This window comes from Trachemys scripta, chromosome 3, assembly GCF_013100865.1.
Source record: "Trachemys scripta elegans isolate TJP31775 chromosome 3, CAS_Tse_1.0, whole genome shotgun sequence".
Lineage (NCBI taxonomy): Eukaryota > Metazoa > Chordata > Testudines > Emydidae > Trachemys > Trachemys scripta.
The window spans coordinates 1,501,945-1,516,420 of record NC_048300.1 but is presented as its reverse complement, the minus strand read 5'-3'; the positions used below and the strand labels follow the sequence as shown (position 1 = coordinate 1,516,420).

General features: G+C 46.8%; 1 protein-coding gene across 1 annotated transcript in view; it reads right to left on the bottom strand.

Annotated features, from left to right (window-relative positions):
* The window catches only part of MRPS5 (mitochondrial ribosomal protein S5), a 199,949-nt gene extending 196,135 nt beyond the window's left edge, over positions 1-3,814 (bottom strand). The window contains exon 1 of the mRNA XM_034763905.1: positions 3,754-3,814. Coding sequence (XP_034619796.1) covers positions 3,754-3,802 — 49 coding nt within the window. The 5' untranslated portion in view covers positions 3,803-3,814. The remainder of the gene's footprint in view (positions 1-3,753) is intronic.
* Between the last annotated feature and the right edge of the window lie 10,662 nt (positions 3,815-14,476).

Below are 14,476 nucleotides of genomic sequence, written 5' to 3'. Positions count from 1 at the left end.
TTCCTGTTGTTGTTCCCCCTCCCCTAACCTCGGTTTACTTGTCTGTCTGTCCTTAGACTGTGAGGTCCTTGGGACAGGGAAAGCTCCCAGTATATTGTGGGAATAAATTGTAAAAGTGACCACTTCATATGCCAGCAGGCCTATTGCTTCCACAAGGCAGGGAACCGATGGACACAAGCTCATCTAATGTGGCTGGAAAGATAGCATGAGACAGCCGGGTTGCATTTTGTTTACAGAAGATCTTGGGAGATGGTTAATCTGTTTTTTTTTTTTTTTTTAATTCTGGATGAGCCAATAAGCGATAGTGTCTTAGCCTATTTGGATGGGAGGTAGTTGCAAACACACTCTTAAGAATTCACGTGGTGTCCATTGCTGGCTCCATGTAGCATTTAATTCTGTGCACCGTGGAGCAAATTCTTTTTTCTAGGACACCTTGCAACTCCACTGAAGTCAAGAGGTTTGCTCTAGTGTAAGCGCAAGAAGCATTTGGCCCAACATTTCATCAAACGGATTATCCTTAAGCTGATATTGTCCACGAGATGTAATTAACAACCAAGAGCACTGACTCCCAGAGAACACAATTTTTTTTTCTCATCACAGTAGAGAAGAGAAGCTGTCACTGCCCCTCTATCATAGCATATCAAAGTGCAGTGAGAGACAGTCTGAAGGGGACAAGGAGTGAAATTCCCTAAACTGGGAACCTTAATATGGTTTATAGTGTTCCCTGAATGACAATGCAATGGTCACTGCCATGGTCAATGGAATGGTCACAGCTCCTGGCCGTACTGAATTTGCGTGCTGAGCAGTAATACAGGATACAAGTTAATGTGTGCACAGATACTAGCAGATGTTTTCAAAACTAACGAGCTCACATGTTTTTAAATATTTTTATTTGAAAATGGAGCCTACAAATTTAGACTAGAAATAAGGTAGAAATTTTTCACAGTGAGGGTAATTAACCATTGGAACAATTTACCAGAGGCTGTGGTGCGTTCTCCATCACTGGCAATTTTTAAATCAAGACTGGAGGTTTTTCTAAAGGATCTGGCCTTGTTCAAAGAGGAATTATTTCAGGGAAGTTCTCTGGTCTGTGTTATGCAGGAAGTCAGACTAGATGGTCACAAGGGTCCCTTCTGGCTTTGGACTCTATGAATCAATTACTTGATCTTGCAATATAACTATATTTTAAAAAATGGAAAGCCTTTTTAGCTATTGCTGGGCAGGGCCGGCTCCAGGGTTTTGGCTGCCCCAAGCAGCCAAAAAAAAAAAAAAAAAAAAATCCGCGATCTGCGGCGACAATTTGGCGGAAGATCCTTCGCTCCCAGCGGGAGTGAGGGACCGTCCGCCGAATTGATGCCGAATAGCTGGACCTGCCGCCCCTCTCCGGAGTGGCTGCCCCAAGCACCTGCTTGCCAAGCTGGTGCCTGGAGCCAGCCCTGTTGCTGGGCCACCCCTTCAGTGCAATTCTAGCCATTGATCTTGGTGAAAAAAGCAAAATGGAACCCAAACATAAAAATCACCACCACCACCAAGCAGTTAAACAGGGATCACGCCTTGTCAGTTCCAAGGGTTGTTTTTCCGTCTATTAACACGAGTTCCATTAAAGGGCGATGGTGAGATGATGTAAGAGCAGGGGCGGGTGGCTATTTGTAGAATGCCAGCCCAAAAAAGGGAATTGGTAGGAGGGGTTTGGAGGCAGCCAGTGAGTTCGTCTGGCGTCTCAGAGTGGGAGGATGTTCCAGGCAGAGCATGGAAATAGCGCAGGAGTTGGAGCCAGTTCTCAGAGGGGGCTGCAGAGTAAGGAGCTCTGGATGGACACATTTAAACTAAACCCCAATGCAGGCAGAGGTAGCAGCACGCAGAGCCTTGCAGGGGAGGGTGAGGAGTTAGAGCAGCAAACGCCCCGTCCATTGAGTCCCCAAGAATTGGGATGAGGGCAACATGCTCCGAATGGCAGGAAAGGAAGATCACGACAGTGGCAATATGGTGCAAAGGCCAGCGTGGGAGCACTGGGAGATGAGCAGGCCAGATGGGAACTGGCGTGATTTCCCTGGCAGATCTGTCATAACCCTCAGCAGGTCCTACCAGGGGGAGCTAGGACGCGAAGCACCCTTGTGTTCATACCCCACACACCCTGGTCATGATCTTTGTACCAAATATGCCTGGTGAGGTGTCATTTGTAGGCTAATAACTCGCTGGTCAATAATACTCTTGTGTGATTTATTAAGAGCTATGGACGTACCCTGGCGTGACAACTAAACTGTGTTCAAGCCAGGCAGGTCAGGGGGAGCTGCTAAGAGGTCTGCCTAGCTGCAGGAAATCACTTTTGAGTCTCTGACCAGCCCAGTCGTCAGGCAGAGACAACGAAGGTCCATTTGTACATATTAGATAAACAAAGCTATGGCACTATCAAGCGGGAGAAGAAAGAGTGTGGAGCTCCCTTCACACCAGGCTCCGTCGAGATGATAAAACCATCTCAACGAGCGGCTGTAGCTGTGTCGGTGGGAGAGCATCTCCCGTTGACCTAGCGCTGTGCACATGAGCACTTATGCCGGCAAAACTTGCGTTGCTCCGGGGGTGCTTTTTTCACAGCCCTGAGCAACAAAAGTTTTGCTGGTATAGGCATGGCCAAAGTCACTGAACTTTGGGAGATAGAAGCAAAGACAGAAGCCCACCTTTAGCATCCATCGTGAGACAGACACAAGAGGCCAGAGCTCTTGCATGTTGATGAAGGTGGGCCCTTCAGCCCAGGGGTGGTGGAAGTCTCTGAACTGAACACAGGTGAGAAACTTGCTTAGGCAAAGGTCTTTCACTTAGGCCAAGGGGAGCCGGCAACTGTTACTTCTGTGGAAGGTCCTGACTGTGGGAAAGTCAGCCCTGGCTGGGAAGAAGAATGACTGGTGAGAGAAACCATTCTGAACAAAGCCTGCATCTTGCTGGAGTAAGTTTTAGAAGCGGGTTTTGTTTTGTTTTATTTGTAACTCTTTCTATCTTAATTCCTCGTACTTGAACTCAATGAATCCTAGGCATGTTTTGTTAATAAGACCTTTTCATTGACCATAAACCAACTCACAGTGCCGTGTCTAAAGGGGAGGGTGTATTTACACCCAGTTAAAGATGGGATGTAGTTTTGTCCCTGTACAGGAGCAACAAACCTTATTATTTCTCTGAGCTTCCCAGGGGAGGGCTGGATGCTACAGGGCACACGGTTTGGGGGAAATTCAGGACTAGGAGTGTGCTGAGGCCACCTTGCTGGTCGTAACCATGCTGGTAGAAGCCAGAGGGTGGCTGATGTGTTGCTGGCTGGCTGCTGGGGTCAGAGCTGCTGGACCAGGGCTGCAGCTGTACACAGAGCTACCCACAGGGAGTGACCGGCATGTTGCTAGGCTGGGAGCTACAGCAGCAAAGCATTGTGAGGCCCCCAGGGATATAGGACAGGCGGTGACAACCCCTCGCCCCAGTTCGTTCTGGGCCCAGGCACGGCTGGACTAATGGAAAGGGATGCAAGAGGAAACAGACTGTAGATTCCAGATGTGGTGTCCCAGTGGCTGGTGATAAGCTGTGGGGGTGGCTTACAAAAGCTCCCAATTTGCAGCTGATACAATGGGGATGACAGCTGCCCAGGTCTGTCAGCGTGCAGAATACAGCTACCGCCCATCTGGTAGACATGGTCTGAGATATGGCTCTCCCCGTTTGCCTGCCCATGCCCAGGAGTTTAACACCCACCACCGAAAAGAGCAGAAAACACGTTACCTGAGAACTGAGTTGCTTTCTCAAGGTCAATGTCATCAGCTGTCCACATGCTCTGCGACCTCCATGCGCTAGAACAGAACAAAACAAATCCACTGCAGTAATTGTATTTCTCTAGATAGGAAACAATGTCTAGCTCTCCAGGCTGAGGGGTGAAAAATCAACCAGCTTTAATAATAGATTTGGGAGGAATCTGGAATTGTCACCACAGATATTTTCCAGCGACAGTTTGTTGGAATCCCTCCTTGCCCATCCTGGTTACTACCCATTGATGGATCTATCCTCCATGAATTTATCTAGTTCTTTTTTGAACCCTATTATAATCTTGGCCTTCATAACATCCATTTTAGGAACTGGGAAGGGAAATTTAACCTTTAAGAATGTAAGGGGATAATAGACATCCATTAGTTACTATGTATCCCATGGAACCTGCCAATTGGATTGGTACCACTTTTTGCTGGTTAACGTTTTAAGAAGAAATGGACCCAGACTACTGCTGTCTCCAGCTGCAGGTGGAAATCATTTTCAGGGCAGCAGCCTTTGTATGTGGCAAAATGTCTGATGCTGAGTCTTTGGAAGACAGCAGCTATACCAGAGCTTCAAGATTAATACTAAAGCCGAGCAAATAATTTTTAGTGAACAACTTATCTCAGGAACATGGTCTCATTTTCTCCTCACATAACATCTTTAAGTGGTTTGTAATTTCCTGGAATTTTATTTGTTTTCTGACGTGATTGAGTGTATTATCCTTTTGAATTTTTGACTCTACAAATTGATCTCTAGTATCCCAAACTCAAGCTTATTTATGATTGGCTGGATAAATTCATAGGATTGTTTCCATCCCCTGATTGGATGGGTGCACACACACTTGCAGAATAGCAACGGAAATTTGCTTTCCCCAGATACCTGGGTGAATAAGTGGGGTCACTGCAGTGCACTTGCAGAAAGTGAATGTGAAAGAAGCATGGACACAAGTGAAGTAAAATTTGTTTAAAAACATGAATAACGTTCACGGCAGTTTGTTTGCCTGGTTAGCCCCGCCCTAGCTGAGTGCCTCAGTTAGCCTCACCATAGGAATGATAAAGGACTTAGGGTGAGATTTTCAGTAGACCTTAGTTTTGCCCAAAGCCTGCTCTCACTGAAGTCTAATAGACTGATCTATCAATGGAGCTGGCTGCACCAGAACAAAAATGCATCATGAAAAAATATTCAGAAATAAATTAATTACTGATTCAGTAGCAAATAAATGATTTGCATTTTTACTGTAACCCCAGCAAGGCTGGGCCCCGTGCTGGAGACGTGGTGGATGACGGGCGACACACGGGACTTCTGGGCTACTGGGCCTTTAGAATGTGTGGTCAAGCCCTTATTTAATGCCTCCGGTCACCCCTGGGCCCCTCTCCCCCCGGTGAGCGGGATGCAGCCATTGACAGGAGACGGACGGTGGTGTCTGTGCTGATAGCAGCCGTCTCCTTCCTAGGCATGGCGGGTGCCCCCAGGGAGCGGCAGCGGGGGCTGGCTTGTCTGATCTCTGCTCACAAACAGGAGTCCAGCGGGAGCCGGATGAACGTGTCTGATCAGCGACATCCCTGCTGCCTCACTGCAGTGTGGGGAAGCCTGAGAATAGGCTGGCAGCATGTGCAGCCCCCTGCTTCTCCAGCCAGCACTAGAGGGGAGCTAAGGAGAAGAGTCAGTGGGCTTGGTGCTTCTCTGACACAGGCACAAACACACAGAGCCGTCCGTGCATCTGCCTAGCTATAGGGTTTATATTCCCAACCCTCCCTGCGGTATCTGAGCGCCTTGCGTCTGAAAACAAGAGCCAAGAGGTTAGTGGACTTCATGGAGGCTCTGGCTCTTCTCTTTTCAGTGTCAATCCTGACCCTGGGGCAGGGCAGTTTGTCTGTTTGGTGGGGGCAGCCAGGGTTTCAGGGATTTTAATTTTGAGCATCACTGAGGGTGTTTTTCTAAAAGATCTGCAGGAGCTCAACCATGCTATTCAATTGGATGCAGGAATTAAATGAGGGACCCTTGTGATCCTGTAGTCTGACCTCCTGCAGAATACAGGCCAGAGAACATCTCATTTAATTCCTGCTTCAAGTTCAGGGAGGGGGGTTGAACTACTGCAGCTCTTTTAGAAAGTAAGAGCTAGCTCTGCTGTCGTTATTAATTTATCACCTGTACGGAAGGTGCCCCAAGACCCTCCTACTATGAGTGACAGGTTTCAGTGGTAGCCGTATTAGTCAGCAAAAAAAAAAAAAAAAAAAAAAAAAAAATTAGGAGTCCTTGTGGCACCTTAGAGACTAACAAATTTATTTGGGCATAAGCTTTCGTGGGCTAGAACCCACTTCATCAGATGTATGAAGTAAAAGATACAGGAGCAGGTATAAATACATGAAAGGATGTGGGTAGCTTTACCAAGTGTTAAGTCAGTCTAACGAGATAAATCTCTTACCACTTCATTTCTCCTCCCTTGGTATCCTGCTGTTAATTGATTTATCTCGTTAGACTGACTTAACACTTGGTAAAGCAACCCGCATCCTTTCATGTATTTATACCTGCTCCTGTATCTTTTACTTCATACATCTGATGAAGTGGGCTCTAGCCCACGAAAGCTTATGCCCAAATAAATTTGTTAGTCTCTAAGGTGCCACAAGGACTCTTCATTTTTTTTCCCTATTATGAATGGGGACCCATTGTGCCACAAACACAAAGGAAGACATTTCCAACACCATGATTTTCCTAATGAATTTATCAAGGTTTTCCATCACTCCGTTTCCACCCAAGTGTTTCTTTAACAGTCTCGAGGCCACTTGGTGTTGATTATATCCCAAAATATAAACACAAGTACATACACCCTGCACTCGTGTCCAAGCCACAATACAGTAATTAGCACTGTCCCAATACTCACAAGAGGATCAGCGTCAGATGCTGTCCCATCATGGCGTGACTCCAGAGGGTAAGGAAGAGCTCTGACAAAGAAACCTCTCAAAGCCCAATACTTCTGTTAGTCTCAAAGGTGCCACAGGACCCTCTGTTGCTTTTTACAGATTCAGACTAACACAGCTACCCCTCTGATACTCTAAAAGCCTTGCCTTTTTAAACACTATAACAAACTAGGGACGTAATTGCTGGTTATTGGCTGTTAGCTAAAGCCAGTCAAAGCAATTCTGGGCTGAACCTGGTTCTCTGCACTGGTCAAGACATGATTAATGACTGGGCCCCTTTGATATTCTTATCTCATTTTGCCATATTTCTCCCTAACTACTGCACTAAGCATTTCTTTATTATAAACCCAACAAATCAACTATTTACTGCACCTGGTACCCAATTAACCGTATTTTTTTATTACCTCAACCCAAACCTTGACTACGATGATGCTGGTATTTCAAGGGTCACAACAAGTTTGACACAGAGAACTCTTCTTTCCCATGATTTCATAGTGTTTAGTCACATGCTTTGGGCCTGTCACTCGTGCTAACATCAAACTCACTCACTCATGCCCGTCACCCCAGTCGGGGTATGGGCCACCAACCACAGATCTCCAGAGTCCTCTATCCTGGGCCATTTGCTCTAGCTGGTTCCAGGTATAGCCCATTTTTATGCTATCAGCCTGAAGGTCGCATCACCAGGTATTTCTTGGACGGACTCTTTTCCGCTTGCCTTGGGGGTTCCACTGCAATGCCTGTCTAGTGATGTTGGTTGGCTGCTTGCATAGTGTGTGTCCTATCCAGCCCCACCTTCTCCTTCTAATTTCTTCCTCTGCTGGAAGTTGAGGGTCCTCTCCAAGAGGTAGATGTTGCTGATGGTGTCTGGCCAGCGGATCTGGAGAATCCTTCTAAGGCAACTATTTATGAAGGTCTGGATCTTCCTGGTGGTTGTTTTAGTTGTCCTCCAGGTTTCCGCTCCATACAATAAGACTGATTTCACGTTGGAATTGAACAGTCTAATCTTTGTTGCCAAAGACAGCTCTCTGGAGTTCCAGATGTTCTTGAGCTGTAAGAAAGCTGCTCTTGCCTTACCGATCCTTGCTTTGATGTCTGCGTCCGTGCCACCCTGTTGGTCGATGATGCTGCCTAGATAGGTGAAGGACTGCACTTCTTCCAGAGGGCTTCCGTTCAGTGTGACTGGATCATTACTGATGGAGTTAATCTTGAAGATCTTGGTCTTGTCCTTGTGGACGTTGAGGCCAACCTGTGGTGACGTGGCTGCCACTACGTTAGTCTTCTCTTGCATCTGCTGTTTGCTATGGGAAAGGTTTCAGAGTAGCAGCCGTATTAGTCTGTATCCGCAAAAAGAACGGGAGTACTTGTGGCACCTTAGAGACTAACAAATTTATTAGAGCATAAGCTTTCGTGGACTACAGCCCACTTCTTCGGATGCATACCAAGAAGTGGACTGTAGTCCACGAAAGCTTATGCTCTAATAAATTTGTTAGTCTCTAAGGTGCCACAAGTACTTCTGTTCTTTTTGCTATGGGAAAGGAGAGCAAAGTCGTCGGCAAAGTCCAGGTCATCAAGCTGGGTCCACAACGTCCACTGGATTCCGTTCCTGCGCTCATAAGTGGATGTCTTCATAATCCAATCAATGACAAGGAGAAAGAGAAATGGTGACAACAAACATCCTTGTCTGACTCCGGTTCACACCTGGAAGCTGTTTGTAAGCTGCCCTCCATGGATCACTCTACAGTGTATGCCGTCATATAAGTTCTTAATCAAGTTAACCACCTTTGCTGGGATGCCATAGTGCCAAAGGAGCTTCCAGAGAGTCTCTCGATCAACGCTATCGAATGCTTTCTCATAGTCAACAAAGTTGATGTACAACGAGGAGTTCCATTCCATAGACTGCTCGACTATGATGCGGAGCGTTGCTATCTGGTCCGTGCATGATCTATTTTGCCGGAAACCTGCCTACTCATCTCATAGCTGTGGATCGACGGCATCCTTCATTCTCTCTAAGAGAACTCGGTTGAAGACCTTCCCTGGCACCGACAGAAGTGTGATTCCTCTGTAGTTGGCACAATTGCTGAGGTCTCCTTTCTTGGGGATTTTAATAAGGTATCCCTCTTTCCAGTCTGCCGGAATCGCTTCTTCTTCCCATATCTTCTCAAAAAGGGGATACAGCATTTCCACTGAAGCATCCAGATCTACTTTGAGGGCCTCTGCTGGAATATCGTCAGGTCCAGCTGCCTTCCTGTTCTTCATCATAGTGATGGCTTTTCTGATCTCATCTCTGGTAGGTCTATCACAGTTGATTGGAAGGTCTTCGTTGGCTGGGTCAATGTCTGGTGGATTTAGTGGTGCTGGTTTATTTAGGAGTTCCTCAAAGTGCTCCGCCCATCTATTCATCTGTTGTTCTATTTCTGTTATAGACTTTCCCTGCTTGTCTTTGATGGGACGTTCTGGTTTGCTGAACTTTCCAGACAGTCGCTTGGTGATGTCATACAGCTGTTTCATATTACCATTGTATGCTGCCTGTTCCGCTTCTGCTGCCAGTCCATCCACATAATCTCTCTTATACTTCCTAATATTCCTCTTCACTACTTTATGGGCTTCAGCATACTCTTCTTGCGCTTTAGCCTTTGCTGCTCTAGTCCTGCTGTTATTAATTACTGCCTTCTTCTTCTTTCTATCTTCTGTCTTAGTCAAGGTCTCTGCTGTGATCCACTCTTTCTGCTGGCATTTCTTGATTCCAAGCACTTCCTGGCATGCTGACCTAAGTGTCTCTCTCACTTTCTGCCATCTGTTGGATATACTGTCTTCCTCTTCCTCAGACCGATCTTGTAGTACTGAAAACTTATTCTTCAGCGTCAGTCCAAAATCTTCCTTGCTCTTATGATCCTTCAAAAGGCTGACATTGTACTTCGCTCTTCTATCTGACGCATCTATCCAGTTCTTCAGCTTCAATCTGGCCACCACTAAGTGATGATCAGACGCTACGTCTGCTCCTCTTCTAACTCTAACGTCCTGCAAAGATCTTCTGAACTTCTTACTAATACAGACATGATTGATCTCGTTTTCTATCGTGCCTGCTGGCGATACCCAGGTACTCTTGTGGATCCGCTTGTGAGGAAAGATGCTACCTCCTATGACCACGTTGTTAAGTGCACACAAATCCACAAATCTCTCTCCATTCTCACTCATCTCTCCCAGAGCGTGGGTCCCCATGACTCGTTCATATCCTGTGTTGTCAGGTCCAATTTTGGCATTAAAGTCTCCCATAAGAATGATAATATCTTTGTCTGGGAGAGTCTCTAATATTTTCTGAAGTCTGTTGTAAAAATAGTCTTTGTCCCCCTCTTCACTGTCATTGGTTGGAGCATAGCACTGTACAACATTCATCTTAAGCCTCTTCATTTTAGTTCTGAAGGATGCTGTGATAATCCTGGAACCATGTGCCTCCCAACCAATCAGTGCTCTTTGTGCCTGCTTGGACAACATGAAGCCTACTCCCTGTGTGTGGGGTGCATCGCTCTCTTCATGTCCGGAATACAGCAACAGCTCTCCTGTCACCAATCGTCTCTGTCCAGCTTGTGTCCATCTTGTCTCGCTAATGCCTAGTAGGGTCAGGTCGTTGCTCCTCATCTCTGCTGTGACCTGCGCCGTCTTTCTTGACTCGTACATGGTCCTCACGTTCCATGTACCGATGGTAATCCTCTTAGTTACAAGAAGGGTAATCGGCTTAGTGGCTTCCTCACGACTTTCACCACCCAGAGTCATGCGTCTTCAAGTTGAAGGCCCTTCTTTTTCCAGGCTAAAAGTCTCTGTTATCTCTATTGTTGGCGTTTCTGTAGCAAATTAATTTTTTTTTACGGGGTGGAGTTGCTAGCCCCATGCCCAACCCTCTTCCTTTATCCTGACTTGGGACAGGCAGATGGCCCCAAAGGACCTCTCTGGTGGAGTTCTAACATCAAAACTCAATTTAAAACCATTGTTCACCTAGGCTCAGGTTAGGCCCTATAGTCCTATAGAGGATCTTATTGCCCTGAACTACTTGTCGGCTAATGTAACAGGATAGAGCGTTCTATTGGACACAGAAATAACAGGATAAATAAACAACAACCTTTCTCGACAGATTTAGTTTTAATCCCACCAAAGACCATTTTGCTACTGATTTAGTTGGGAGCAGGGTCAGGCCATTTGTTTGATAATCTTCTTAGTGTATGCGCAACGTGCTTCAGGATTCATCACTGAATTTGGTCCGCTGGCCAGATCATTAGCTTCCCGATCCCGGTCCGGGTACTGCTGGGGAGTGTGACGTGAGCGCTGATCCCCGTCTGAACGTTTCTGAGGTGGACTTGTAAGTTAGTATCACGGATTCTCCTTTTTACCAAGAGTCGTTGAGACCTCATACTCTTATCTTCCGTTTTTAACCGAATAAGTTTGAGGCCCGAAGAGACATCACATACGCAGTGTAGGTGGCTAAGTGCTCCTCCGACATACAAGGGTTTGATGTGAGCACATAGCTGAGGCCCACAAATTAGAAAGGGGAGGAGTCCCCAGTTCTTTTCTAAATTCAGATGTTCAAGGCACGTTGACATCTCTCTCGAAAGCATGGTTCTGCTGCGTTTTGCCAAGCAAGTGCTCCCATATGTACAGATGCGCACCACGATCTCTAGTCCACTCTGGCTATTCCTGGACTCTAGGGGTACGTCTATACCCAGCCGCTAGTTCGGCGGCTGGCAATCGAACTTCTGGGTTCGACTTATCGCGTCTTGGCTGGACGCGATAAGTCGAACCCGGAAGTGCTCGCCGTCGACTGCGGTACTCCAGCTCGGCGAGAGGAGTACCGCGGAGTCGACGGGGGAGCCTGCCTGCCGCGTCTGGACCGAGGTAAGATCGAACTAAGGTACTTCGAACTTCAGCTACGTTATTCACGTAGCTGAAGTTGCGTACCTTAGTTCGATTTGGGGGGGGTTAGTGTAGACCAAGCCTAGGAGAGAGCATTGTTCTTCGCTGGCCTTCATTTATTTCTCAGATTTCAATGTCCCTCCCTTCCCCCGCCAAGAAAAAAGGGCTGGGGGATTAAGGAACTAGACATTTAATAATTTACAATATGGCTTAAATAAAGTGGCTGATGATGACGATGATTAGCAGCAGCAACCGGTATTTCTGTAACTGCTCGAGACTCCAGCCAAGCTAAGATCCCCACCCCCGAGATCAGGGCCCTAATGTGCTAGGTGCTGCACATACATATAGTAAAGTATCAGGGGGTAGCCGTGTTAGTCTGTGTCTACAAAAACAACAAAGAGTCTGGTGGCACCTTAAAGACTAACAGATTTATTTTGGCAGATGCTTTCGTCAGTAAAAACTTCACTTTTTCGGTTGCATCCGAAGAAGTGNAGTGGGAGTCAGAAGACCTGGATACGCATTCCAGTTCTGGCGAGAACAGGGCAAGTCACTCATGCCAGATCCTCACTGGTATTTAGGTGCCCAACTCCCATTGAAATCAATGATTGATTTCCGTGGCAGCTGCCTCAGTACCCTGGAGAATCTGGGTCTTACTCTCCACCGGCGAAAGGGGGATCCTCAAACTTCTTCCACCCTCGCTCTGGCTCGACGAGTCACACGCTAAACTGGTAGCGGCGGGGACTGTCTCTTACTATATGTATACAACAAAGAGTCTGGTGGCACCTTAAAGACTAACAGATTTATTTGGGCATAAGCTTTCGTGAGTAAAAACCTCACTTCTTCGGATGCATCCGAAGAAGTGAGGTTTTTACTCACGAAAGCTTATGCCCAAATAAATCTGTTAGTCTTTAAGGTGCCACCAGACTCTTTGTTGTATACATATAGTAAGAGACAGTCCCCGCCGCTACCAGTTTAGCGTGTGACTCGTCGAGCCAGAGCGAGGGTGGAAGAAGTTTGAGGATCCCCCTTTCGCCGGTGGAGAGTAAGACCCAGATTCTCCAGGGTACTGAGGCAGCTGCCACGGAAATCAATCATTGATTTCAATGGGAGTTGGGCACCTAAATACCAGTGAGGATCTGGCATGAGTGACTTGCCCTGTTCTCGCCAGAACTGGAATGCGTATCCAGGTCTTCTGACTCCCACTGTAGTGCACTAATCACAGGACCTCTTTCCTCAGTTTATTTAAAATGGAATCTGGTGTAACACATCATGGTGAGCACGCAAGGTAACTAGTAGTTAGACTCAATCACACGCCATTAGCTTCTAGACTCGGGCTGCTCTGAACTTGCAGACCTCGTGATACACGCATGGGTTTCCCCCTTGAAATTCTGCCTTTAAGAGCCAACGTTCAGTGTCATTTTTAGTCGCAATCTTAATGAGCTGGTAATTAACTATTAAACCTTAATTGGCAGCAAATTGCAAGGGTAACAAACAGAATGATTTCAGTTATTTGATTTGCACATCGGCAAACCCTCTGGAAAGCCTTGCTGTTGAATTAGTGCCAGCCTGGCTGTTGAGTCAAAAAACTCTTTTTCTTAACTACATTTGAAAGCTACACCTGTTGTGCTGCCAGCTACAAACTATTCAGAAGATAAAAGGCTCTGAATCTAGTCAATCCCCCTGCACCACCACGATCAGTCTGCATGGAGACTGACAGAGATAAGAATACAATTTAAAAGAATGACTAAGTGGGCCTATTAAAAAGCACACACGTCATGCTCATGACTTCAGAAATCTTACCTGGAGGCTCTCTTGTCTGATGTAGTTTTCACTCATGTCAATTAACTAAGGGGTTTGACTAATAACTAAATATGGAATGCTGTAAGGCCGGCTGCTGGAAAGATGAAAAACAGCCCATGATAGAATCAGCTTGATTGTCTTTTCTGCCTATGGTTTGTTCTGTAGAAGCTTTACCCGACATGACCTTGGCTCTCAAAATGAACTAATACAGTGATAGACCTCAAAGGATCCTTCATTCCCAACTGCGAGGCTCTTTGAAGGTTATTGAGAGACATTTCTCTTCAGTTCTCTCCAGGTCATTAACAGAACTACCCAAACTCCCAGAATATTTCCAATGCCCAGAATCCCAGCGCTTGTTAGCAACTTAAATAGACTTAAATCCCCAGGTTTTCCAAGCATGGGCTTTTAGCAGAGTGGCTTCCATTAACAACCATAAGTCCGAGTAAAGCTGCCCCTTGCCGATGAGTCCCTGCAGAGCTCAAGTGAACAGGGCGTTGATACAATGCCGCCAAGAGGGGCTGTGCTAACTCACAAACTTCCGGTGCCCTGAACCCAGAGCTTCAAGGCAGGTTTATGGACACACAGGCTGAGATTTTCAAAGCCCCTAAGGGATTTGGAACCCAATTCCCATTCAAATCGATGAGACCTGGGCATCCAAAGTCCTTACACGGCTCTCTGAAACCTCAGCCACATTCATGGACAGCTCGTCGAGAACTAAACCACAAAACCCTCTACTTTCCCCAGGCGTGGCTCATACCCGTCTGCTCTGGAGAGGAGAACATGGTGTTTCTGTGTCAGTGGGGAAGGAGCTGGCACTACAGGGGAACACTTTGAAGGCCCTCGGGGATGTACCTACTCTGAACCTGCAAGGCACGGTAAGGGCTGGCAGAGCCCAGAGGAGATCGTTTGAGTGGCCCACAGGCTGGAGGTGTCAGAGCTGACACCCAGCTAAGCACAAGCAAGTCTCTCTCTCACTGGATGCAGAGTGGGGGTAACAAGGCAACTCACAGCCTGGGTACCCAGAGAGTCATCACAGTGAGGGCTCTCACACAGCGCTACCCATGCACCCATCCAGCTCT